The sequence below is a fragment of the Sceloporus undulatus genome, chromosome 3, assembly GCF_019175285.1.
Source record: "Sceloporus undulatus isolate JIND9_A2432 ecotype Alabama chromosome 3, SceUnd_v1.1, whole genome shotgun sequence".
Lineage (NCBI taxonomy): Eukaryota > Metazoa > Chordata > Lepidosauria > Squamata > Phrynosomatidae > Sceloporus > Sceloporus undulatus.
Window position 1 is genome coordinate 18,739,177 of NC_056524.1, and position 27,597 is coordinate 18,766,773.

At 41.3% G+C, this 27,597-nt stretch overlaps 1 protein-coding gene across 1 annotated transcript in view; it reads right to left on the reverse strand.

The window, feature by feature from the left end:
* Positions 1–27,597, reverse strand: part of MAML2 (mastermind like transcriptional coactivator 2) — a 238,015-nt gene that overhangs the window by 64,845 nt on the left and 145,573 nt on the right. The window contains exon 3 of the mRNA XM_042457006.1: positions 6,273–7,733. Within this exon, the coding sequence (XP_042312940.1) occupies positions 6,273–7,733 (1,461 nt within the window). The remainder of the gene's footprint in view (positions 1–6,272; positions 7,734–27,597) is intronic.

Genomic DNA, 27,597 nt, shown 5'->3' on the forward strand with positions numbered 1-27,597 from the left:
TTGTGAGCCATTGATCATACAACAATAATGACAGATTGGGCAGCTCTCCCCTGGTGTGAACAGCAACCCGATGGGCCAAATTAATTCATGAAACTGGCACCAGGGGATGGGAGGATGATCTCTCCGTTCCCTGAACATGGCCTTCATCCAATGTCAAAGAACAGAGGAGATTAATACTAAAGGACCAGCACCGAAACATGTTCCTTTTTTTGGATGGCGACTCTAAGAATTCCTTATCCATATGTCCACTACCCATGGTGGCTTGGGCACTCTGGTACTTAAAATAATAGCAATGGCTAGAACTCTCTATTGTGGTCTACATTGCTTTATGTATACCTAGCTATGTAGCAGAGATGCTAAGAAAACCTGTTAGTGAATTGCGAAGATATATAAGGAAACACTAGCAAGAATGTCATGATACACGTTGGTCCTATTGTACATAAGTTCCCATTGTGTTTTGCTGTGCATCAGTGACTTTGTTCATTCCCTATGTCATAACGTCATGGAAGCCCCTTGCTAACTGCAAATATTGAGAAACTGCTCAGATTTATTTCCTGCAGATATTGCAAATATTGAGGAACTGCTCAGATTTATTTTCTGCTGATTTATCTCCTGCAGACTAAATTCTGGCCAACATTCCCAAACTCTGTGTCGGCCATCTATTCACAAATGGTTATGTACCATTGCTTTTGACTTTTCCCTGCCTGGAGGTAGTTCTAGCATACTGCCTTTCCCCCAATTTTTCTTAGTACTAACTCTGGGGATTCTTAAGAGTGGGTCTGAATGCTGTTTTCAGCAACCTCTTGCTGCAATTTAATTACACAACACAGCAAAACCATTTCTTCCCCAGCTTCCAAAACTATGAATACTTATGAGACAGTCCCATTATCTTTCCTAGTGCTGACAGATTGCTGGGGGTTCTTTACTGTGTCTAGAAAAACAAAAGACTTAATACTAATGCTAGATGCATCTACACTATAGAAATAACACAATTCAACACTCTTGTAGTTCCATTCTATGGTATCCTGGGATTTGCAGTTTCACAAAACTTTTAGCCTTCTCTGCCAAAGACTCATAAAACTACAAATCCCACTATTCTAGAATGGAGCCATGGCAGTTGAAGTAGTATCAAACTGCACTATTTCTGCAGTGTACATTAGGCATATGAAAGTTTAACTTTTTAAAAAAATGTTTCTTGTATCATAAATCAATGAACCTTTGCTTAAAAACAAATAAAAAAGTGTTAATTCCCCTAGGTTTTAAAAAAAGGTCACCCCCAAATCAAAAATTCATACTACACTATTAGTGCATGCGTGGGGTATATTATGTAGTGTAGTATATATTGTATTACTGGCTATACAAGTATACAATATATGCAATTATATTCAATTATTCATAATTTTACAATTTATACATTTATAGAAGAATTATGAAAAGAAAACACAGTTTGTTAATGGTACAGATAAAATTGTAGTTATATCAGGATAGAGAGACGATATGAGGTTTTTGTTGCATTTAACACGGGTTTTCTGATTCTACGAAGAAAAGATAATTTTCCTTTCATCAACTTTCACAAAATCCCAAACATCAGTAATGTCAGTTGGAATTCAAGAGCAATTCTTGCTATTCTGGTGTTTATTTTAATACCATTAACAAGACTTACTTTGCAGAGAGTTTGCAGATTTATTTTGTATGAATGAGCAGATTATTGGTTGACAGATCAAATATATAATGAAAGTGATTTTGAAAACTTGTCTGCAGTAATTCCACCTTACAATAAAGCTTTGCAAACATTGACGAATCACTGGAAACAGGAGCCATCAGTTATAGAAATATCAAGAAGTAATCAGTGTGCAGAAAGAGCTATTAAAGTGATGCAAGAACAGTATGAAGTTTGCAAAGACAAGGACAAACTTCATCTTAAGTAATAAGAAATGAAAAAAATGTTAGTTTTTGTAAAGGTATAGTGTTTAAATGTTTAAGTACAACAGTAAATGTTTGTTATGTGATAAATAAATAGGCTAGTATGTTGTTTCTATGGGAAAATCATGTATTCCGTTCTTTATAATTTGGGGGTGCCCCCCTTTTTTAAAGACAGGTAAGAATTAATAGGTTTTTAATTGTTTTTAGACAAAAGTTCATTGAAAAATGATACAGGAGTATGAGGTTGTGAAACTTTCACACCCTTAGTGTACATGCGCTCCTAGTCTGCTGTTTTCTTTTTACAAAAAGAAATCATAGGCAAAAGATGACAGATGCTGGAATACTGAAAATTATGTCACACAACAATATTTTATGGCAAAAGCCATATGTTTTGGTCTTCCTACAGATGTAGCACTGCAATTCACATGAGCTAGCAGAGCTAATAATGAGGGATCACGGAGGGCCGTATGTTGACTATCTTTGCCTTATGAAAAATAGTGAACATACGGCCCTCCAACGGCCTTTGCCTCTAAAATCAAGCTATATCAAAGCGAGCACCCGTGAGCATGCCAAGCTTGCAGATGTTACAATACAGCAGCCTCACAGGCCGTTGTGCTTAAAACAAGAAACCTGAATGTATGTTCAGTCAATGGCTTACTACAACTGAACCATGTTCAGAAACCTCAGCAACTACTTTCTAAATTTGTTTAAGGAAGGAAGATGTTTCCATGCAGAAACCAGCCAGATCAATAGTGTCATCTATCTGAAGCTGTATTTACACAACAAAGATCCAGCAATTTGAAAAGATACTACTTTAACTGTCCTGGCTGTATCCTAAGGAATCCTGAAATTTGTAAATCAGTGAGAAGCACTCAGAATGCCCTGTTAAAGATCTGTAGTGCACTCCCTGAGCTACATCACCAGAGATTTCTAGTGAAATTCTACCATATTGTACATTCAAATGTTAACCGCTCCATGGTGAAGCAAAATACATCCAGCTTTTTCTCTACTTTGTCGTTGTTGTGTGCCTTCAAATAATTTCTGATTTATGGTGGCCCAAAGGTGAAGCCATAATGGGGTTTTCTTGTCAAGTTTCTTCAGAAGGGATTTGCCATTGCCATCCTGTGAGGCTGAGAGTGTGTGACTTGCCCAAGGCACCATTATTTTCTTAGTGGGAAAAAAGATGACATTGGAATGGAACATTCTGAACCTGGTATTGTGATTTAGGCCTCTCGGACAGCTGCACCTCCATCCCTTCGCTATGTTCACTGTCTAACATTAAGTATACAAAATAAAAATAAAATGCACAGGCAATAGTGCCAGATGTTCAGAAGTTCGCAGTCAACTAACTGCTAACTTAGATGTTCAATAATGGCATCTTCCAGACTCTCTGCATTTGTTACACTTATATTACACAGACTGGGGTAGGCCAACTGTGGCCTATGGATTTCATGTTCCCTCACTTACTTTTCTGACCTCTACCAATGAATGTGGCAGTAGGAAGGCAGCAACAATCCTCTGTGCTTTCACCTTAAAACAAGGTGTGCAGTGAGCAATTGCCTCATTTTAAAGGACAACTGTCCTCCTAGAAGTGGGATTGTCCTTCAAAACAAAGCATCATGCTCCCTAGGTGCTTTGTTTTGAGACTAAAATGTAATATTACAGATGAAAAGTATGACCTTTCCGCATTTCCTTCAGTGAAGTACAGCAGGGCACAGGGATGGAGGTGAGAAGGAGAAATGACCCTGGACTTGCTGAAGTTGTCCATCTCTGATATAGAACACAGAGAGCAGACTCAAGGCTGGTGTGAAGTTCTGTGCTTTTTAAGCAGAACTCCCATGTCTACTAGGTACAAAATACACCTAGAACAAATCCCAGCACTGCATAGCAATGAGCCATGGCAATAAAAGTGGTGTCAAACTGCATTAATTCTGCATTGTAGATGCAGCCTTTCTGATCAAGGATCTGTTAGCTACAGGAATCCTGTCTTGTATTCAGCCTGGGAACCCTATGTGTAAGTGGCCAACATGGAGTTTTACAGTCAACAACAACAACAACAACAACACTTATTTGTGTCCCACTTCCCCCCAAAAAATTGGGACTCAAAGCGGCTTAGAGTTTAAAAATCGCAGTACAGTTAAAAACTTACAAAAGTGACAATTAAAATAGAGTTAAACTATTACAATATTAAAACAGATCATTCATTAAAAAATAGAATACAATTTAAAAAAGATAAAAGCACTTTAAAACCATACATTACAGTCAAGGCAGGAATCTGGAGCAGATTGCATGGCTTCACTCAGTAGTATTAGCAGAAGGGGCAACAAACACAGCAGGGCTAGCTTACTACATTTGGAAATGAGTGACAAAATGCTCATTATCACCTAGGACAATATCACACGGGAGGAATGTCTCCCAATTTTGAAAGAAAAGAAAGTGGGGCCAATTCGGAATGTAACGCAATTATGTGAATGGCTATCAAACGGAACAGAAGAACACAGCGCCCATCTCAAAGCCAAAGCAGTGCTAATGCAAAAGAAATTATCATATGAGTATGTACCCATTGTAGTCTAAAATTAGAATTAGCATCCCTGCACATGCGCAGTGAGGGCAGAATCGGATCATGACCTTTTTACACTTCCGGTGGGGCTTGCCTCCGGTTCCCATGGTTTTGCCTTGTTTCATGTTATTTGTTCATTCATTACCCTTTATTTCACGTTATTTAGGCAATTCACCAATTCAAAACCAGTCCAAAGCAACCTTATACTTGGCTTGAGCATTGGACTATGACTGTAGAAGGCAGGGATCAAACCCCACTGAGAGTGTGACCTGGTGCAAGTCACACTCTCTAAGCCTCCTCAGAAATTGGCAATGGCAAACCCCATCTGAATCAACCTGACAAGAAACCCCAAATGGAATGGGGGAAGAGAAGGAGTCCTTCCCATTTGGGAGAGCTTTTCTGCAGTTACTGAGGTTGTGGGGGACCTGGGTCCTCTCTGGTTCTAACTTGGCCCACTGGGTGTCCCATTGAAGGCAATGGCGCTGCCTCGCCATGAGTTGGAGGAGGGGGAAAGGGGAAAGGAAGCTGGGCAGGAACAGAGCTGGAGATTAAGGCTACATCCACACTGGAGAAATAACCCAGTTTGGCACCTCTTTAACTCTTTGTGGCTCAAGGCTATGGAATTCGGGGAGTTGGAGTTTGTTGTGAGCCCAGAACGATGCCCCTGAGGGGAGGAAAACAGACCCACATTCCCCAGGCTGCCCCACTCCATCATCCCCCAAAGGAGGAGGAAGGAGGGAAGGAAAATTCTTTGGGGCTAATAAAAAAAGGGGGAGTTTTTTCTCTTTTTGATGCCCTCTGGCCCTGAAGGAAAGAAAGAAGGCAAAAAGGTCCCTGAGGGGCATAAGGGGCCAGGAGCAGGGCAAGCCCCAAGCCTACTGTTTTGGGCAGAGAGAGAGCTTGTAGGGCGCCTAATGGACAGCCTTCCACCCCCCTCGCTCTTCCCTCTGTCAAAAACAGCTTCTGGAGGAGCCCCGGAAGCCAAAACAAAACGGAGGATCGTGGGAACTTATGTGGAAGGAGGGAGATCCCAGGGCCAAAACAGACATGCATATTACACCATACATCACCGAACTGAATGCGAAGTAGCCTGGGAATAGGATTTGTGAATTCGCTAGCTCATCGAATTTACTTAATTTTGGATTGATATGGAATTGCGTTTGGAATGCGTTCCCATTGCCAGCGATTGTGTGTGATAACTTATCACACAATAATGTGAATACCCATGATTGCATTCGGGATGACATTGGATTATACTTCCAATTTCTGTCATGTGGTAACAAGCCTAGAGAGGAGGACTGTCTCTCTCCATAAAACCAGAAACTAGAACTACTTAATTGTATTATTGTTTCCTGCATTGTGCAGGGGGCTGGCTTATATGTCTTTCAACAGAGCTTCTCAGTTTGTGTTCCTCCAGATATTTTGGACTTAATTTCCCAGAGGATTCATCCAACACAGCCAATGGTCAAGAATTCAGGGATCTGGTTGATCAATGTTTGAGAAACTCTGGCCTACAGGATGCCACCCAGTTCTATACTACAAACTTACAGCTTTTTGCTGCTACTTTAATTGTCATGTCTCCTTCCTGTGGAATCCTGGGATTTGAAGTTCTCAGTATGGCACCAGACTACACATCCCAGCATTCCATAAGATAGAATGAAATTCCATGTCGTGGGGCCTTGACAGTTCAAGGAGCATCAGACTACTATAGTTGCATAGCACAGGTGTACTCCCTCTGTCAAAGAATTATAATTATCACATTTATTCTGTGCTAGGAAAAAGTCCTTACCAGTTGATGCTGTGCCGGAACAGGATACTGCAGTCTTGACAGGGGCTGATTTTGCAGCATTTTCTGGAGCATGATCTTTTGCTGTAAAGCTAAGGATACATTTGGTAGTCTTGGAAGAGATTGGGTGGATTGTTGCTGCTGCTGCTGTTGCGTTGGTTGTTGTTGCTGTGTCTGTGGCTGCACAGCTACTGAATTAGGCTGCTGCTGCTGTTGCTGCTGCTGTTGCTGTGCATAGTGCTGAATTGAAGGCTTGTTTTGGGAGCTCAAAACAGAAGGCATCTGCTGGCTGGGTTGTTCTGAGTTGAAGTGAAACAAAGGCTTGATGTTGTTCTGAGGCTCCTCCAGTGGCAACTGGCTGTTGCCGATATAACCTCTGCTGAGGTCTTGAGTCTTTCGTTGCATCATGGGACTGACTGAGCTTCCCTGTGACAGGGCATTTGACCGGTAGATGTAGGCATTCATTCCCTTTGACAAACTCCCATTTACAGGGACCCCAGAGTTCTGAGGGCTGAACTGCTGCTGATGGAAAGGAGGGCTAGCAATTTTCTCCTGGACAAACGATCCAGGGGGAGGCTCTGTAGATGACAAAGTAGGCCAGGAGGATGTTGGTTGTCCTTGCTGGCATTGCTGGATCATGGCGTGTTGCTGCCGATTGGCTGCTATTTGTTTCAACTGCTGGGCATGTGAGACCTCTTGCCAACTTGCCAATGGTCGACTGGGAACTGAAGTCACTTGAGATGGAGGCGTGTGAGTCTGAGGCACTGAAGGAATTGGTGATGAGGTGGACATAGCAGCAGTCGACATAGTGAAAGCTGGACCTGTAGAGGAAGGTCTCATTTGGGGTGACCCAGTTGAAGCCTGGTTCAGAGCAGGTGAATACTCTTGCTTGATCACCACTTTATCCATCTGCACAGATGAAGATCTGGCTGGAGGAGTTCTTGGGATCTGCTGCCCCAGGTCAATGTTAAATGGCTCATCTTGCTTGATGGTGGCATTTATCATATTCTCTAGTTCAAGATCACTCATGGGTGGCACAGAAATATTAGTCAGTTCATTGAATAGTTCCTGAAGTTCTGGGTCCATCAACTGGTCCCCCATGTCTTCCCCATATCTGTTAGGAAAAGGATTGCCCTGGGATGCCTGATTATCTGAATGTTTACTGCAAGAATGGGTCTCTCCTGGTTCTTTCTTTACCTCCTTTAGTGTCATGTTAAACATCCCGTTCGGATTTGAGTGGGTGTTGTTAGTTGGGCTGCTGACTCTCCCTTGAGAACCTTGGCCAGCTGTCAAGGAGCCTAACGCTGATGGGTTTGGGCAGTGTCCATGTCCCGTGGAAAAGTTATTATCACCAACACGGACCCTCTTAATATCAATGAAGGTGTGGTCAGCAATACCATTTGATCTCTTGTTGTTGGCTGGTGAAAGATTCACCACCAGCTTTCTCTTCAAGGAACCTTGGAGCTGAAATAAACAGAAGGAGTCTTTCAGCAGGTATTCAAAATATCATTATAATTAATGAAGCAACATGCTTGTTCTAATGCAGTGCCTATAACATCAATGCTGAAGTTAAATCCATGAACACAGTGACAGTGACAACATGAAACTTAAATAAATGATATCTTAGGGTCTTAGATTATGAGGGGTTCCGAAATACAAAATACATTTTTTAAAGAAAGATGTTAGAATAATGCATGTTTTGAAGATTTATGATATGGAGCTTCTTAAACTTCACATATTTAAGGACTCAACATAACTTATTCTGGCCCTGCATGAAGGGTTATCCACTAATGATATTACAATAGCCTCTTCTATCAATAGTGCACAACAAAGAGAACTACCAAGTCATTTACAAGGGTCTTGCATTTCATTTGACCATCTGAATACCCACACAGAGCCTTTTCATGGAGATACATGCAGTCAAGCTTTATTTTATTTTATTTTTGCAATAATCTATCTATTGCATGATTTCAGGCACATCTGGCAAACCCTCTTACATAGTCACTGCCAGCTGGTGGCTCCCATGGCAATGAATCCTCTCTGACCTCTGACTCTGAACCCTGGGGATGGGATTCAACACCCCACGTAGTTCATTAAAATTCTGCCTAAAACCTGGAGCAGGTTCACTAAATTGGATTATTTTGGTAGTCCAGATGCAGCCTTACTCTGATTTCTGGGAATAGGGTTCAATCCCATGGATAGCTCATTTAAAACCTAAAGTGAAATCATTGTCCCACTAGCAAGGAAGTCATCAGCTGACAACACACAAAGGCCACAGGTTCAGGGAACACTCATGAATAAATGAGTATTTTTTAAGATATAGAACATTTATGTCTATTTGTATGTTTATTTTTAGTTATTCAATTTTTTTAAAGGAAAACTCATGAATGCCATTGACATAGGGGCTGACATTCTGTATATGTGCTTTTGTATATTAACCATATATGTACAGTCCGCTCTCGGCTTACGCGGGGGATCTGTTCCAGACCCTCCCCCCGCGTAAGCCAAATACCACGCATGCTCTAGCCCCATTCAAGTAATTCACTTGAATGGTCTCATGCATACGGCAGGGCTGTGGTGCGGTGGTGGCGTGTGCCATGGGCACACGCCCCATTCATTTGAATGGAACGCACCGCCCCTTGTGGCAATGTGCTGAAAGCCGCGTATAGCACGCCCACGTATGACACAGGCGCACTGTATATTGCTGTTGTTGTTAACAGGGTGAGCCTTTAGGGTGAGCACAAACACTCATGCTTGCTGGAATTTCATAAGTTCATTTACATTGTTTTCCTTTGCTTCACCTTTTAGATCCTTTGTTACATGCCCCTGCATTTTACCCCTGACTTATCCATGTGTCATATTGGAATCCATAATTTTGGCCCCAAATCCTTCCCTCGACTTATACATGAGATTGACTTATAGTCAAGTATATAAGGTACTTAAACCACATTTTTCACACCATTATTATTATTATTATTATATTATGATTAGTATATATTAATAACCTTTATTTATGAAGCGCTGTAAATTTACACAGCGCTGTACATAAATCTTTTATTAGACGATTCCTGCCCTTGGGCTACAACAAAAAGACATGACACAGAAGGAGAAGGGAGTGGTGAGGGAAAGGGTAAGAGGTCCAGCAGTTCTTCTCTCCTCCAAGGCCTGGACCAGGCAGATGGACTGGAGGAGGCTTGGCTTCATAATGGATGGTTAATCTTCTTCCAGGAAAATACATACTCTCAAGTAGGATAATACATATACAGTACATAGCAATACAGGAAATGGTTTGATAAACAGGCACCAAAAGAACATCAAATAGTAAGCGACAATTATGCAATGCCTGAGAAGGCTTCTCTGAACAGATGGTTTTCAACTTCCGTTTTGAAGCTGGTTAAAGAAGTGATGGCTCTTGCTTGTGGTGGAAGAAGGTTCCAGGAGTGAGGGGCAGCGAGTGAAAAGGGGCGAATCCGGGATGGGGCAGGGCAGAGGAAATCCTGGGCTGAGACAGCAGACCTTGACTACCAGAACGGAGGGCCTGAGTGGGAAGGTGAGGAGAAAGAAGGTCCGATAAGTAAGGAGGGGCCAGTCCATGGAGGGCTTTAAATGTCGACAGCAGGAGCTTATACTGAATGTGGAAAGGGAGGGGGAGCCAGTGAAGGGATGCCAACAGAGGAGAGATGTGGTCAGAGCGGTGGGTGGAAGTGATAATGCGTGCAGCTGAATGCTGGATAGAGATTAAAGGATGGAGGTGAGAAAGAGGAAGCCCAGCCAGGAGGACGTACATAACTTTATTAATGTTTTGGCCTTTTAGTTGCCTTTTTATAAACCTTGAGTTGTGGAGACTGTAGCAGGGTGGCTGAGGAGAGATCGGGGTGTTGTGGGGAGGACCGGGAAGGAGAAGCTGGAAGGAAAGAGACTGGAGGCAGGAGAAAGCTGGAAAGATCCAGAACGGGGACAACTCGAGGTGGAAGGAACACAGGACACTGGGGAGTGGGAGGAAAAGGAGGAGGGACTAGGGGGGCTGGAGATAAGAGACAAGGGCCAGGTGTGGTTGATTAGCAGGGGAGATGGATGGAGAGGAGACATGTGCAAAGTGGCTGGGGAGAGGGAGAGAAGGGTGGAGGTGCTTCCTTGGAGAGAGGGGTGGGCTGCCGCCCTGCAGCGGGCAAGAGGAAGGCCCTGAACTGGCAACCACGAATGGGTAAAGGTGCAAGATCTGTGGATGGAGGAAGAATGAGATGAGACATCACACCTAGGAGATACTCCATCCCAGCTGGGAGGTGTTGGACTCCACACTCGTCTGAGAAACGGTGGGATGTATGCGGTCAACGATGGGAGCACGGGCCAGGACCGTTTATTGTTGAAAAGGCTGACTTGGAGCCAGAAGAAAAATGCTTACCAGCCTCACTAGACTTTCAAGTTGAAGCACAGTGGAGGCAAGAAGATTACAGTGGTGCCTCGGGTTACGAAATTAATTCGTTCCGCGGCCGCTTTCGTAACCCGAAAAGCCTTCGTAAGCCGAATTGCCATAGGCGCTAATGGGGAAAAGCCGCGATTCCGTGCGAAAAAGCCGAAAAAAGCACCAAAAGTTTTTTCGTAACCCGAAAAAACATTCGTAACCCGGAACAATGATTCCCTATGGGATTTTTTCGTATCCCGAAAATTTCGTAACCTGGGTATTTCGTATCCCGAGGTACCACTGTATTACACTCTCTCTTGTCACAGCCTGGGTGAAGTAACACAGGCTGTTAGTTCAGTGGTGACTGTTAAAGTTACAGGAAGTGTGTGAATTAAGAGTTACTATTACTGAGTATACTACTATGAGTTGTCTGAGTTTATAGGGACAGTGTGGATCCAGGACAGCGAGTCAAACCTCTCATGCCAGAGGACATGGGAGTGTCTTCAGTGACCCTGTGGATGAGACATCTACAAGACCCTTTGCCCTCTACTACTCTGCTCAGGTCCTGCAGGCTCAGGCCCTTGGCCTTCCTGATTGAGTCTATCCACCTTGCATGTGGTCTGTCTCTCTTTCTGCTACCTTCTGACTTATCTAGCATATTTTTTTTCCTAATGAATCATGCATTCTCATGATGTGGCCAAAATACAACAGCCTCAGTTTAGTCATTCTGGCTTCCTGGGATAGTCTGGGCTTGATCAGTTCAAAAACCCATTTTTGGCTCTTCTTGGCTGTCCATGGTATCTATGCATATGTTTATTTTTTTATCACTGCGGAGGCTGGCATTCACTTCCCTCTCTGCAGTTAACAAAGCCCCCCACAAGACCTACTGCAGCCTTGCTGAGTTCCCTTCCACATGGCCAACTGTTGCCTTGCAGTGGCAAAACTAGCATTTGGCTGTGCTCCCAGAGGACCCTAGCAATTGCAATAGCACTTTACATTTCTATACCGCTTCATGGTGAACTAAGCCCTCTCTAAGTAGTTTACAATGCATTAGCTAATTCCCCCCCCCCCAAAAGTTGAGTACTCATTTAACCGACCTACGAAAGAATGGAAGGCTGAGTCAAGAAGATGACTCACTGGAAAAGATGATAATGTTTGGTAAAGTGGAAGGAAGTAGGAAAAAAGGAAGATCACATGACAAATGGATGGATTCAATAAAGGAAGCCACAATCCTGAGTTTGCAAGACTTCATCAAGGCCATGAGTTAATGCAAGATTTTGGTGATCTCTCATTCCCAGAGTTGCTATAAGTCAATGCCAATATGGTGGCAAATAACAATAACAAAATGTGTAGATAGTAGTGATCAGAAACCTGTGCCTAAGAAAAGCGTACCTTCCAAGTGTCCCATTTTGGAAAAGACCAGCCTGACTAAGAGCCTGTACACACTGGCCTGAAAGGGCAGCTGGGGGGTGGAGTTTGGGGAATAACGTCTTCATAATGCAGCCCCGGCTCCACTCCAGGGTGCCATGATGCTGCACGCTGCGCCACACGGCATATGCCATCACAGTGCTTCTCTGGCACTGTATCCACATGACACAGTGCCGAAGGACTGCTGTATAGCCACAGCACCACGGCTATTGCGCCCTTTCCAGGGCGCAAAAGGAGCCGCTTTTTACAGCTCCTTTTCATGCCCTGGAAAGGCCAGATCGGGGATGTGAAATGTGGTTGCCACGGCCGCAATCTGGCTGAAGAAGGGGTGGCTGGAGGCTGCCTCTAACTCTCTGTCATCCCAATTTTTAAACTGTTTTTACCATGTCTCACTTTCTCTCCTCTACTCCCACCTTCCCCATTTTGTCCTCAGCTTATTTAATGGCTACAAATGAGATCAAAGTGTGAAAGTAGTTCAGTCAATTAATTCAACAAGGAGGAAGAAGAAAGAATGGAATCTTGCCCTTCCCTGAGGTTTAGACAAAACCAAACTGCTGCATCTTCTCCTAGTAACTAGGACCCCAGGACCTAGTTTGTCTGTTCTTCCTCATTAATAACTTTTATCATCTTGACCACACTCTGATGTTGTTTGGCCAGATGTGTCCCAGTTTTCATCAGTGAAATGTTGGAGGGTATGGAAGAATAAAGGGAATGGTATAATTTGTGTTCTACAATAATTTGCTACTTTGTGCATTGCTTCCAGCACATGCTTCATGTAAACCTGTTGGAAGTACATTTGATCCTTTTCCCAGTAATTTTCATTCTCCTTCTGCTAACCCAAAATCACTCTTCAACTCCAAATACTTTATGCAAGAAAGAAGTCTCCAGGCAACAAAAGTCACATCTCTGGCAGCACATTTTGCTTTTCCTAGTGCTTTTCCTTCATTAATTTGGTGAGCAGGGGTGGGGAAGGAATCAGTAGCTTTTTCAAATCCCAGGAGCTTGGAGGGAGTGAAAACAAATATTTATCCTGACCACAGTTCCCAAGATGATGATTATGAAACTTCTGTTTTACTACCATATGTCAGACCAAAGCTGATCTGTACCAGTTCCAGTGATACACCAAGTGATACAACTGTTTGGTGCAGAGAAAAAAATGAAATGGATGTGCTTGGAGCTTGTCTTTAAGGCTGTTCATAGGCCTTCTTGTGGTCACCAGTCTTCAAAATTTTATGGCTTCTAGGGTAATTGGGATTTAGGACAATCCTTCTTAAATATATGAATCTACCTTACACGTTGTCAGTCCTTTGGATCATCTAGCCCAGTTTCCTCTGGAACAACTGTTAGCAGGAATATAAGGCATGTGTATATGTGGAGTATAGCTCTATTGGATCTTATCTTACTAAAGGGTTAGCAACTGAAGTGTATTTGTGTGTGTGTAATTTTCTAGCCATATCCTTATAGCTGTCTGCAACTCTGCATTATCAACACAAAGTGTGACTCTTCTAGTCCCTTCTGTTTTGCCTTTTAAGGGGTTTTTTTTGGTCACCCAAATTGGTGAACTATATTTGAAGCAAAGCTTGGATGTCACTGGGTATGAGAGGTTGTTTTGATACATAACTTCCCTCCAGGTGCTGTTTTGAGCTATTATGGCTCCCATGTTGGGACAAGTGGTTTGAACGTTGGACTGTGACTCTGGAGACCAAGGTTTGAATGACACTGGAGACCAGGGTTCAAATTCCGGCTTGACCATGTAAATCTACTGGGTGATCTTGGGCAGGTCAGACTCTTTCAGCCTCAGAACTACCTCTGAAGAAACTTGCCACAAAAACCACATGACAGGTTTGCTCTAGGGTTGTCATTAGTTGGAAATGACTTGAAGGCACACCACCACCACAACAAATTGGGACAAGTCAGGGACCTGTCTTTTTGCATTGGTCATCCTCTCAAGTAGTGTCACATACATTGGTAATATAAAAAGAATAACACAAACTAACAATAATAATATGTTGTTGTTACTTGCCACCAAGAACAAGCCTGAAAATCAAATCTTGTGAGGAGAACAAAATATGTTGTCTGGAGACGTAAATATTAAGGGAAGGTATGACAGGGGTTCTGAAATATCCAAAGAGTTGTCATGCAGAAGATGGAGAAGACTTTTCCTCCAGAGGGCAGGATTAGAACCCATGGGTGAATAATGCAGGAATGCTGGTTTTGACTAAACATTAAGAGAAAATTTCCTACATATGAGAATATGTTAGCAGTGAAACAAAGTGCTTTGGATGGTGGGGGACATGCGATTGGACAGCCATATCTCAAAGATGCTTCAGTCAAAACCTGTGGTGCAGATCCTATATTGAACAGTGATTAGGGCAAAATGCACTGACCGGAAGTTAGATTAGATGACTCTCAGAGGTCTCTTCCAATGCTATGATGCCAGATGGCATGGCATGTCCTTTCAACAATCAAAACTGTACAATATTGTGATCCATTAATTTAAATGCTACCTCACATTGAGAGCCAGTGTGGTGTAGCAGCTGAACACTGGACTGTTACTCTGCAGACCAGATTTCAAATCCCCTATGGAAACCCACTGGATGGCCTTTGGCAAGTCTCTCAGTCTTAGACGAAGGCACTGGCAAGCCACCTCTGAATAAATCTCATCTAGAAAACCTCTGATAGCTTCACCTTAGGGTCACCACAGGTCCTAAATGACTTGCAGGCACACAAAAACAAGAGCAAATTTGACATTAGTTCATGGCTCTTCTACAGTTCACCTCTCCAAGATAAATGAAAAGTATATTTCCCTTACACCTTTGTTCTGGCCATGTTGTTCTGGCTGGGGGATTCTGGGAGTTGTAGCCTAAGAGGAACAAGGCATCCAAGCTCCAATCTTGGTCTGAACGATTAGTTTGCTTTAGAAAAACAATTTCAATTGGCAACAGATGGTTTGTTAGAACTGACACTGAGAATGGAGGGTTCTTCAAGAAGTGTGTTTTTGTGTGTGTGAAGAATGGACACAGTGAATCGATTGTGATTTTTGTGCACAAGTTACCAATGAGAACATTAATATATATTATGTAGTTTTTCCTCTTTGCCTTCAAAGCCTCTACTTGTTACTCAATCAAGAAAAATATGCAAAGAGGATGCTCTTCCAACTGTCTATGTAATTTTGATCAATTAATGACCCGTGCTGGAATAATATCCAGAACAGTATTCTCTTGATAAATTAAACTGATTAAATTAGAATGGGTGGCAGAGCTATTTTTTGTTTGTTTTGGGTGGGGTTTTTTTGCCAGTTTAAATTGCAGACACAAAAGATTTCTCCACATAATCTCTGCAACGTATTACCATAGAAATCTCTCATTGTGGTGTTGATTCTAGTTGCTAGCATACAATAAGGGTATTGGCTAAGACAAATGCTGCAGCTGATGGGTTATAAAATGGGATGCGAGGTTCACTTTGTCCAAGAGGCAAAATAAGAACAGGGAAGAACAGTGCAGTTTTAAATAGGTCAAAACTGTTAATCATGACCGGGCATTCATTACTGTGTGTGAAACAAATAGGCATGAAAGAGCAGCGTTCATTGCCATATGAGATGCGTATTCTCTCCCGCTCCCATTTGTCCTGGAGAACTCTTCCCCCCCCCCCATTTCAGATCCCTTTCAAGCATGAATAAATTAACAATCCCTCACTGCTAAATCTACAGAAATTAATGTCAACATATATTACCAGGGGATGTGAAGCCGAGAGTAATGCAAAGCCGAGCAGAGGAGTAACGTAACCGCTTAACTGATCCAATCCCAATAAAGAGAAAGAAATATCAAAGGCATTATAAATGTTGACGGGATAATCAGGCATGTAAAAGAGGTCATCCAACACCATCCACCAGGGCAAGCAATGCATTGTTTGCCAGATTTAGAAGTCAGCTTAAAATATTAACACACACACAACCATGCACAGGAAGCGCCTAATCCTTAAAAAATGTGCCTGCTGCCATTTGATTTTGCCTTTTCAACATCCTGCACGGCAGATTTAAATGAAGGGAGATTACCCAACACAGCCTGCTGATTGTTTGCAATCCCAAGTTCTTACAGAGCCCATCCTGCTGAACGGTTGGAGCTTTTCAGAGTGATTAGCAGATGTGCAGAATTCCCTGTGACTGCACACACAGCCATATCCTGCTGTTAAAGATCCAGTCAATGGGGGAATACCACTCTTAAAAGGCTTTCCAATCTTTTAGGGTGCTTAAATGTATCTGGCATACCTCCCTGAACATATGCAGTCTCCCCTGATTCTGGAGGTAATATTCAAAGACATAGCCATCTGAGGAAGTAGACTACGAAAGCTCAAGCTGCCAATTTCGTTCTTTCAGTTAGTCTCAAAGGTGCTACAAGATCTTGCTATGTACTGATAGCCATGTTAGTCTTTTTAAATATTTGTTGTTGTGTGCCTTCAAGTTGTTTCTGATTTACGGCTACCCTAAAGCGGTGAATTTATCATGGGGTTTTCTTGGCAAGTTACTTCAATGTGGGTTTTTTGCCACAGCCATCTGAGGCTGAGAGAGTGTGACTTGCCCAAGGTTATCCAGTGGGTTTCCAAGGCTGAGTGAGGATTCCAACCCTGATCTCCAGTCCAACATTCAAACTACTACACCAGGCTGGCTCTCCTGTTTAAGAATAAAAAGATATAAAAACATATGCTCCAACTCTCCCAATTTGTCAGGGACAATCCCAGTTAATCCTCTGTTATATTGTTATTAAAATCTCCCAGTTTCTCTTTCCTCCTTCCACATTTTGTCCCTTTCTCCTTGGCTTACTTCTCTTGCTGCAAACTGAGTTCAAAGTGTAAATTTAGGTTGCATCTACACTGCAAAATTAATTCAGTTTGACACTGCTTTAACTCCCATGACTCAATGCTATGGAATTCTGGATTTTTTAGTTTTTTGAGATGTGTACCTTTCTCCCTCAGAGAGCTCTGACACCACAACAAACTACAAAGTTCAGGATTCCAGAGGATGGAGCCATGACAGTAAAACTGGTGTCAAACTGCATTAATTCTGCAGTGTGGCAGTAGCCTTAGTTCGCACTCAGTTAACTCCGCAGGAGGGAGAGTAGAGGAAAGGGAATCTTGCCCTTCCCGGGAGGCTCAGGCAAAAGCAATTTGCTGCAACCTCTCCCATTTCATCCATTCTTTCTTATTATTATTATTTTTTTTTTTGCCACCTTGACCACACATTTCCCAAATTTCATCTGTGGAATGTTGGAGGGTATGTAAAAGAAATCTAGTTGCATCTTTACTGTGATGAAGAAATATGTAGAGTAAGCATTCATAGACATTGTCTGTTTTCATTGGATGGGAAATGAACTGTCTCCATGAAAATTTCTACTTTCTAAATTGTTTCATTCACTGCATAGAAAGTTTGTGTATGTGTATGAGTGTGTGTCAGCTAACATGATTTCTCATGAATTGGTCTCTGCACACCCAGAACAGAAAAATAAAGGCCTCACATCCCTCCACTGTGAAATGCAAAAAATCCCCCTTCCCATTTCCAATTAATTGCTATGGAATCCAGCAAGTAATTATGGTTATGTTTGTCACAGTGGCCAAAAGGAGGATGATAAAGAAATGGAAATGAATCAGTGCCACACATTTTCTTCCATTTATTACTTGGAGCTGTTCTACATATAATGCTGAATGAGATGGAAGAGTAAAGGAGGTAATGGTAATGGAATACTGGACTGCTTTGAATGGCTGTTTGGATGTTTGGTTCATGTTGGTGTATATCCTAGGCACCAGATCCCATCTGATCTTGGAAGCTAAGCAGGCTCAGCCCTGGTTAGTAGTTGGATGGGAGACTGCCAACAAATACCAGGAGCCGTAGCCTATATTCCAGAGGAAGGAATGGGTGAAACCACCTCTTGAGTATTCCTTAAAGGATTGCAAGTATTTTAGTCCTGAAGAACCACAAGTTGACCACCCCTGATTTAAAATATGCAACAGTTCCTTTTAAGGTTAGAGCTAAAGTTTTTGAAATAGCAATCTCCAATTATAGTCTGGAGTTATTGATTTCAGCCTGGTTTCAATTTCCTCCATTCTGTAGGAACCAACAATTGATTCTGTCCTACCTCCTCTTCTTCCTGACATCGTCCCACATCTCCTTTAATACTGTCCCTGTCCCTGTCTTTCTTATTCCTGTCTGGTCTTGTTAATAGATTTGTTAACTGGAGTGGATAATTAATTCTGGTATGGTTTCCTTGCAGAACTATTTCAAACTGTCGGTCCTGTGAGCAGTATGGATTATGTTGGAAGCAAAGACTGATTTACCAAAGCATGCTGGATAGTGGATTTTGGAAGTTATAGTACAAGAAGAAGTAAGTTTCCCAAACTCTAGATGGAAAGTGATGAGTTGAACAGAAAAATGAGAGCTAATGAAATATTTCAAACTGTCAGTATGAAGCTGAAAAATGCAAAGCAAAACCAAGCCAAGCCAAGCCAAACACAAAGTTGTTATCAGAAATAAAAGATACTACAGCATTGCACTGCATTGGTCCTATATCCAAAATTGGAAGGACTCTCAGTTGAAGGGGGAACCCTCAAAACAGCCCTGTACGAATCTATCATCACATTCTCATTGATCCACCTAGCTTTGAGATCACAGACTCATAGAGTTAGAAAGGACTCTATAGGTCAAAAGGTACAACCCTCTGCTTAATGCTGGATTTCCAACTAGAGCATCCTCAACAGGTAGCTGTCCAGCCTCTTTTGTGAGACACCCTGAGAAGGTGACCCCACTACCTGTCTAGGCAATTGCTTCCACCACTGAACCACTCTCATGGGCAAGAAATTCCTTCTTATGCTAAACTGGACACATGGCATGAGGCAAAGTTGCAGCAAGCTTACATCATACTATGTGATGAAGAGTAATGATCCAGAACCACCCTCCTATATAAGTGGGGCAAGAGTCTGGGTCATGGGTGGGTTAGTGTGGAGTTATAGTTGGAGTTGTGGTTGAAATAACAATGTATAGTAGATGATTGGAAGCTTGTGTGTAAATATGTATTGTACACATTGTAACTGAAGATAAAAGCTCCAGAACTTTGGATGAACTACTACGACTGTGAGTCTTATTTTGTGTGTGTAAAGTGTGTCAGAGCACTGCCAATACCAACACCTGGTATTTTGCTTTTGCTTTTTCCACTGCTACAATATTGTTTGGCTGTATCTGGGTTGGTTTGTCCCCAGACTACACCAGTAATTGGCTTTTCCCCTTACCCTTACCAACAATGCAGATGTCTGCTAGGAAGTTTATTAGAGAATTCTAAGTACTGTACCAAACTACATGTCCCATGATTCTGAATTATGACAGTGAAATGGTATCAAACTCCTATAATTGTGCAGTGTGGATAATCCTTGCTCAAATATTCTACATCCTTTCCCCCATAGAAGCGCCTAGGACGATCTAAGCAAATCAACACAGATTCTGCTCTCTATAACAACATCAGGCAGAAGATAGATCTAGATGTATTGGTAGATCTCTGGTTATATCAATAAAGATTTCTAACTCCCCCTTTTTTAAAACAAAAACTGGAGGGATGAACTTCAACAATTTAAGATATGCAAATGACACCATACTGCAGTAGTTGTAGTAGCAGTAGTTGTTGTGTGCCCTCAAGTTGATTCCAACGTATGACAACCATATCATGGGGGTTTCTTGACAAGATTTAGAGGGAGTTTGCCACTGCATTCCTCTGAGGCTGTGAAAGTGTGACTTGCAAAATCGCCCGGTAGGTTTCCATGGCTGAGCAGGGATTTGAACCCTGGTCCCACACAGTGCTAGTCCAACACTATAACAAACTGGCTCTTAAGACCATACTACTAGCAAAAACTAAAGAATCAACTACTGAATAAAGTGAAGGAAGGAAGTGCAAAGGCAGAGTTAGAACTGAATATTAAGAAAACAAAAATAGCAATCACAGCTTATTTATATCACTTTTAAGTATACAGTGATGACATCGAAATAGTTAAAGACTTTCCATACTCTTGGCTCAGGCATTAATCAGAATGGAGACTGTAGTGAAGAAATCAGAAGGTGACTAGGAATTGGAAGGACAGAAATGAAGGAATTAGACAAGATCCTAAAGTGTATAGATACATCATTGAATACCAAAGTCAATAATATTTCTGATTTATTTGTATGGTTGCAAAAGCTGTACAGTGATGAAAGATGATAGGAAGAGAATCAATTCAGTTGAAATGTGGTGCTGGAGAAGAGTTCTCCCTGCCAAAATGACAAATCCAGGGGTCCAAGAGCAAAGAAAAACCAGAGCTCTTGCTAGAAGTCAAGAAGACTAAACTGAGACTGTCACACTTTGGACATAGAAGCTGAGTGTCCCTTATCCGAAATCCTTGGGACCAGAAGTGTTTGGGATTTTTTTTCAGATTTTGGAATTTTTGAATATATATAATGAGACACCCTGGAGATGGGACCCAAGCCTAATCATGAAATTCATGTATGTTTCATATACACCTTATACATATAGTCTGAAGGAAGTATTATGCATATTATTTTTAATAATTCTGTCCATGAAACAAAAAGTTTGTATACACTGAAGCATCAGAAAGCAAATGTGTCACTATCTCAGCTACCCATTAAAAAGGTTTTGAATTTTGGAATATTTCTGATTTTAGAAGTCTGGATAAGGCATTATTGTTGTTGTTGTTGTGTGCCATCAAGTCGTTTCCAACTTATGGTGACCAGAAGGTGACACTATAACAAGGTTTTCTTGGCAAGTTTCTTCAGTGGGGATTTCCATTGCCATGAGGATAAGGGATACTGAACTTTTATAATGAGAAGATATGATTCATTAGAAAAAACAATAATGCTTGGCAAAGTAGAAGGAAGCAGGAAATGAGGAAGGCTGCATTACTACATTGACAGACTCAGTCAAGGAAACCACGGCCCTTAGATCACAAGAGCTGAGCATCCATTCAAAGGGTCACAATAAGTTGAAGTCGGCTTGATGGCAATTAACAAAAATTATTTATAACAATATGTACAACAAAACAACTCTCTCCCTAGTACCTTAATTCTACCGCTGAAATGAAAAATGCTGGGGAGAAGGGAAACTAGGAGTGATTTTTTTGTTGGAAGGGCTGAGAGATGTGTTGGGTACTCAAGTTCCGGGGCTCAAAATCATTTAAGCCAAACTACATGTTTTTTGCAACCAAACTTTGGATGGTGTATTTCTGGGCTGTGTGGAACGAAACAAAACAAAACATAGATGTAACAAACCTGATATCTGGTCACCTCTGCTCTATCCCAAATCAGGACACAACAAGCTTCTAAGGCTACATAATAATCTGGTTTTACACCACTTTCGCTGCCATGGCTCCATGCTAGTGTGTTTTGGAGAGCATTCATTCAAAGGGTAACAATAAGATGTAGGGAATTGTAGTTTTGTGAGACACTTAGCCTTCTATGTCAGAGAACCCTTGTGCCACAACAGACTACAATTCCAGAATTCCATAGCATTGGAGATTATCAGACGGAGGATAAGGGAGTAAAGTGGATTGCTCCCATCTTCATCCTGTCCCATTCATGCAATCGGGGAAAAGATTATCACACACTGCACATTTATCCCATTCTTCTCTTGTCTGTGAAGTGTAATGGCCCTGTCATTTGGTATTAATGGGAGTTTCCATTAATACCAAATGATGGGGCCTTTACACTTCAAGGGCGGGAGAAGAATGGGATAAGCACACCGTGTGTGATACTCTTTCCCCTGATTGCATGAATGAGATGGGAGCAATCTGCTTTGCTCTCATCCTTATCCTCCATGCGATAATCTCCATTGAGTCATGGCAGTTAAAGTGGTGTCAAACTAGATTATTTCTGTGGTGTAGGTGCAGTCATTTCAATGAATTCTGTACAGGATGTGTACCTACTGTATTATGCCCACAACTTGCATCAAGTGATTTAAAATTATCCCTTCTGGCACACTGATTGACTAGCACACAAGTATTATTTCCCACTCTCTTGTTTTAATTTGCAATTCCTTACCCTCCCAAAAGAGAGTTGCCAGGGATAATATAAAAGGGTACAGGACATCAGCATTGAGTAAAAGTAAAACACATATATAAGCCTTTGTAGCAATGTATAATAAAGTATACTAAGTTAAGATTAACTTTCAAGTTTTCATTAAATGATAAATTCTGGGCTTGTTCTAATTACACACAAAACACACACATGTCAGAATGGAGGTCTGGTGGGCAGACCACTGTAAGAATTCAGGATGGGCCAAAAGGCACGGGTTCAAAAATAACTTTCTTAATAGTAAAATATTCAGTGTGGTCTTGCTATTAAAATGTCTTCAGAAGTGTAATTACCTTGATATTAAAGTTCACTTTTTAATAAAAGCTATAGAACTGGAGGTCTGCAGACCTCTTTGACTTAGATGTTTTAATGTTGTGCACGTTTATCTTGGAATGGAAAAGGCTAACACCGAATAAAAACTGCAGCTGTGCTGAGCAGGAATAAGGTTTTAAGATGGAGAGGAAACAAGCAATGATTTGCAGTAGAACATGTAGGGCTGTGTTGCATTGGTTTTGGCGGCAAGATAAATATCTGTAGGGAGGGCTTCTTTCTGTACCACCTTCCTGTGACTTAAGATCACAAGTTTTCCTTCAGCTATATCAGGATGATGTTTATGCCAGAATTGGGACTTGAGGTGGCTTACTATTTAAAAAGAGAGATTACAGATAAAAACATACAAAAAGTGAACATTAAAATGGAGTTAAACTGTTCACAATATTAAAATGATTGAAAACTACACTTGAAAAGATATAATGCAATTAAAAGATAAAAAGGAATTAAAACTCTTCAGTTTCAAACAGTACACCACACTCAGACCATTCTTTAAAAATTTTCCATTATAAAAATGTGTCGGAATAAAACAGCCGTTACCCACTGACAGAAAGGCAGCAAGGAGGAGGCTAGCTTGTCTCCCCCCCCCCCCCCCCCCCAGGGAATTTCAGGGTCTAGGGGCAGCCTTCAAGTCTCTCCATTGTGCCTGTAAATGCAGTAGTACTAAGAGAAGGGCCCATCCTGAAGATCTCTGGGCCTGGGGAGGCTCATAGGGGGAGATCTGGTCTGCTAGATAGCCTGGAATTATTAAGGAAGATTAAAGAAGAAAATGCAAAGACAGGCTTAATGCTGAACATAAAGAAAAAAAATAATGACCACAGAAGAACTACATACATTCATCCTAGACAGTGAGGAAATAGAAACAGTTAATGAGTTCCCGTGCCTCAGATCAAACATCGATCAGAATGGAAAGTACAGTCTAAAAATCAGAAGACTAGGAATGGAAAGGGCAGCTATGAAAGAACTAGACAAGATCCTAAAGATAAAGCACCAAAGTTAGATTTGTCCAAACCACTGTTTTCCCCATCACCATGTACAGATGCAAGAGCTGGACAGCGAAGAAAGTGCATAAGAAGAAAATCAGTTCATTTGAGATTGTGGTTCTGGAGAAGAGTGCTGAGGACACTGTGGACAGCCAAAACAACAAACACATGGGTCCTTGAACAGATCAATCCTGAAATCTCCCTGGAAGCTAAGATGATTAAACTGAGGCTGTTGTACTTTTGATATATAATGAAAAGATATGACTCATTAGAAAAGACAATAATGCTGGGGAAGAGTGTACTCTAGATAGATAGACTGTGGCCTGTTACAGACAGCCAAAATAAAGCTGCTTCGAGTCACTTTGGAGGTATGGTATTTCAATGATGCATGAGTATGGAAGCTTCACCAAAGCTGCACTCCAGTCCTTAGGACTGGAGCGTGGCTTTGGTGCGGCCTTTGGACTCTTAGGATGCATGTATCATTGAAATACCATACCTCCAAAGTGACTCGAAGCAGCTTTATTTTGGCTGTCTGTAACAGGCCTGTATTAGGGAGGTCATGGGCATGAATTTACAGGGCCTAAGCAAAGCAGTGGAGGACAGGGAGTCTTGGAGATGTCTCATCCAAAGAGTCACCATGAGTCTGGATCAACAAGGGCAGTTAATAAAAACAACAGCAATAAGAGCCTGGACCTGAACCACGTAGGGCTTTATAAGCTATAATCAGCACTTTGAGGGAGAGAACCTTCTCAGTTGTGACTCCCCAACTATGGAATTACATCTCCTCAAAGAGTTGGGACTGTGAATAAACACTGAAACCAAAGATATAGCTGTGTAGAATCTGTATGCAGAGAGATCTTGTAGTACCCCTGAGACTAACTGAAAGAAAGAAGTTGGCAGCATGAGCTTTTGTAGACTAGTCTACTTTCTCAGATGTCTATGAAAGCTCATGTTGCCAACTTCTTTCTTTCATTTAGTTTTGAAGGTGCTACAAGATTTCTCTAAACACTGAAACCATTCCAGGACCTACTCAAGACATTTTTGTTTACCCATTCTAATTGTTTTTCCCCATATGTTTTATTATATTTGTTGTCTTCTCTACTCTCATCATAATTTATGTTGCCTAGGTCAGCGCTACTGATTTTGTTTATAATTTGAATGAACCAAAATTTGAGTGGTAGCACCTACAATTCTTTAAAATTTGTTTTATACCAGATTTTATTGAAAATAGACCCAATTACAACTTTCCGGGGGGGGGGGGGGAGATTTTGCAATTTGGTCCCAAACTTGCACAAGAACGTTCTGGATGTTCTCTTAAGAGTAAATATCAAGTTTGCCTAAAAATGGTTCATAAATGTACATCCCATAGCAAACCCCCCTAAGTCCAAAGTATGGGTTCAGAAGGTTTAACTGATAGATCAGGTTCAAAACATTACTGAGGTCTTGCTACTTTAGTTTTGTTTGTCCGGCAACATCAGAGAAAGTAAAGAGCAGCTTTACCGAGCACATATGAACATTAAACCGAGTAATGGGGAAAATAAATCAGCCTGTGTCTCTAACCACTCCCAGTATGTTAAAAAAACAATCTTCCCAAATACAGATTTATAAGTCTGGCCATAAGGACAGCCAGTATGATGCATTGATTTGAATGTTGGATTATGATTCTGGAGACCAGGGTGTGAATCAAGACTCATCCATGAAAACCTACTGGGTGATCCTGAGCAAGTCACATAGCCTCAGAGGATGCCAATGGCAACCCTCCTCTAAAAAACCTGTCAAGAAAACCCTGTGATAGGTTTACCTTAAGAGCCACCATAAGTTAGAAATGACTTGAAGGCACATAACAACAATGTAAGTCTGGACATCAAAATGGAAAACAGAAAAAAAGTGAAACTAAAAGCCATCCCTCAATGTATTTAGACAGATGCTTTCAAGTCATCTCTAGAAAAATGAAAATGGCTTCCCCGACTTGGTTGTCTAATTTCACATGTGCATATTATCAGATTTGAATAAAATGTTTGCTAAAACAAGTTGAACTGTTCATCTTTTTTTTGTGTGGTGTAGGAACCTAGACCTATTATTTCCACGTTATCTCTGCCTCTGGTAATAAATTTTCTGTTACAGACATGATGCTTAGGTACACATTTTCTTCTGGTATAGCTATATTCCAAAAAGGAAGACAACAAATAGTCTTTAGAAATCATTGTTCCTAAATAATAACAATCCTTCCTATTGCCTCTTTTGAAGGATGTTAATACTACTAGACCCAAACTCTCCTTTGGGTGGATTATTTTACTGAACGCTGCGGGTTGGTAGCGAAAGGTTGTTTTTTACTTTGGGCTTGTACAAATTGTTCAGAACATGGAAAACGGGAGTTGCTATGGTTACTTATGTAAAAAATGCTTGGCAAAGAACAGGAACCCTTTTCAGGTAGGTTTTTTTCCCTTCCCTCCTTGATTGCAAATGAACTGGGTTTTTGAACAACTCTGAAACTTCTTTAATTAAACGAAAAGGGGGTTTTCAATGCATACTGAACAAAGCTACTCTTCAGGGAATTATTTTGCCAAAATCTTTATCTGCAAATGCATTCTGTCTTTTACACATACACCATGTTAAAATTAGGCCCATTTTTTCAAAGTCACAGTTTTTTTAAAAAAAAACTACTAAAAGAGTACAATAAAAAAAGAAAAGAAAAGAAAGGATGGGTTTTTCCAAACATTTGGCTCATAATAAATTTTGACTGTCCCCAACCCATCCTAACATTCATATAAGACCAGCAGATACCACTGTACAGTACTTGCAGGGGACAGAAAATTATTTTTCCCAGCCATTATTATTTAGATATCCTTAAATATGAAAAATTCAAGACTCACTGAAAGAAAGAAGTTGACAGCATGAGCTTTCATAGACGTCTTAGAAGCACAATGTACTGTATACGTAGAGATGTTCAGTGTCGCTTTGTTGTTGTTGTGTGCCTCCAAGTCATTTCTGACTTATGGCCACACTAAGGCAAATCTATCATGGGGTTTTCTTGGCAAGATTTATTCGGGGGTAGGATTGTTTCTGAGGCTGAGAGAGTATGGCTTGCCTAAGGTCATTCAATGGGTTTCCACATCTGAGCAGAGGTTTAAATCCTGGTCTCCAGACTCATCAGTCAGGGACGTAGCCAGGATTTTAGGAAGGGGGGGGGTCCAGACTAAGTGCCACCATTATAATGGGGCTTGTGTGAGGCGGCGCAGCAGCACGCACCATTCATTTTTCTAATGGAAGGGGGGTGTCTGGACCCCAAGAATCTTCCCCCCTTGGCTACGTCCCTGCATCAGTTAATTGTAAAACCACTACACCATGCTGGGTTTCTCAGTGTTGCTTGTAAATGTCCATAGTAGAATGCAGCCAACCTTTATTACTTGTGGAAAGGCTCAATGACAGAAACCTTCTTAGTCTTTCTTAGTGCTTTATCATTTAATACTGTATATGTTTGACTACACAGGCCCGAAAAAGTGAAGGTCATAAAAACTTTTTAAAAAATGTATGCTGCTTTTCTAGGAACCTGGCATTCTAAATCCAAAAATGAACTCAGATTTCCACTATCACGTACAATTTCTTCACAACTTGCTTTGACATATTTACGCTGTAATAAGTGACTGCATGAAATGATCCTGCAAAGAATTATCCTGGAAAGAGTAAGAAAGGGGTTAAAGTCTTCTAATGCACTTTCAAAACACTTTAGCTTGCTGACCTGAAACACAAAAATCCGTTCAAAGGCACTAAAAGAAATCTTACTGGAACATCAGCATCTGCAGTAAATCAAAGCTAAGTAATAACTGAACTGATAAAAATATCAAATTTGTGAAAGTGTGGTGTGGCATTTTCTATTGTATTTTTGAATTCAGAATCCAAAAATGCATTAAAAAGAGCTACATTGTTGAAGTTTTTTTCATCGCAGGTCTGTGCTAATAAATCCTGTGAAGATTCAGCTACACAGGAGTCTGGGGGTGTATCTATACTGTAGAAATAATACAGTTTGACACCACTTTAACTGCCATGGCTTCATCTTACAAATTCTAGGATCTGTTGTTTTGTGAGGCA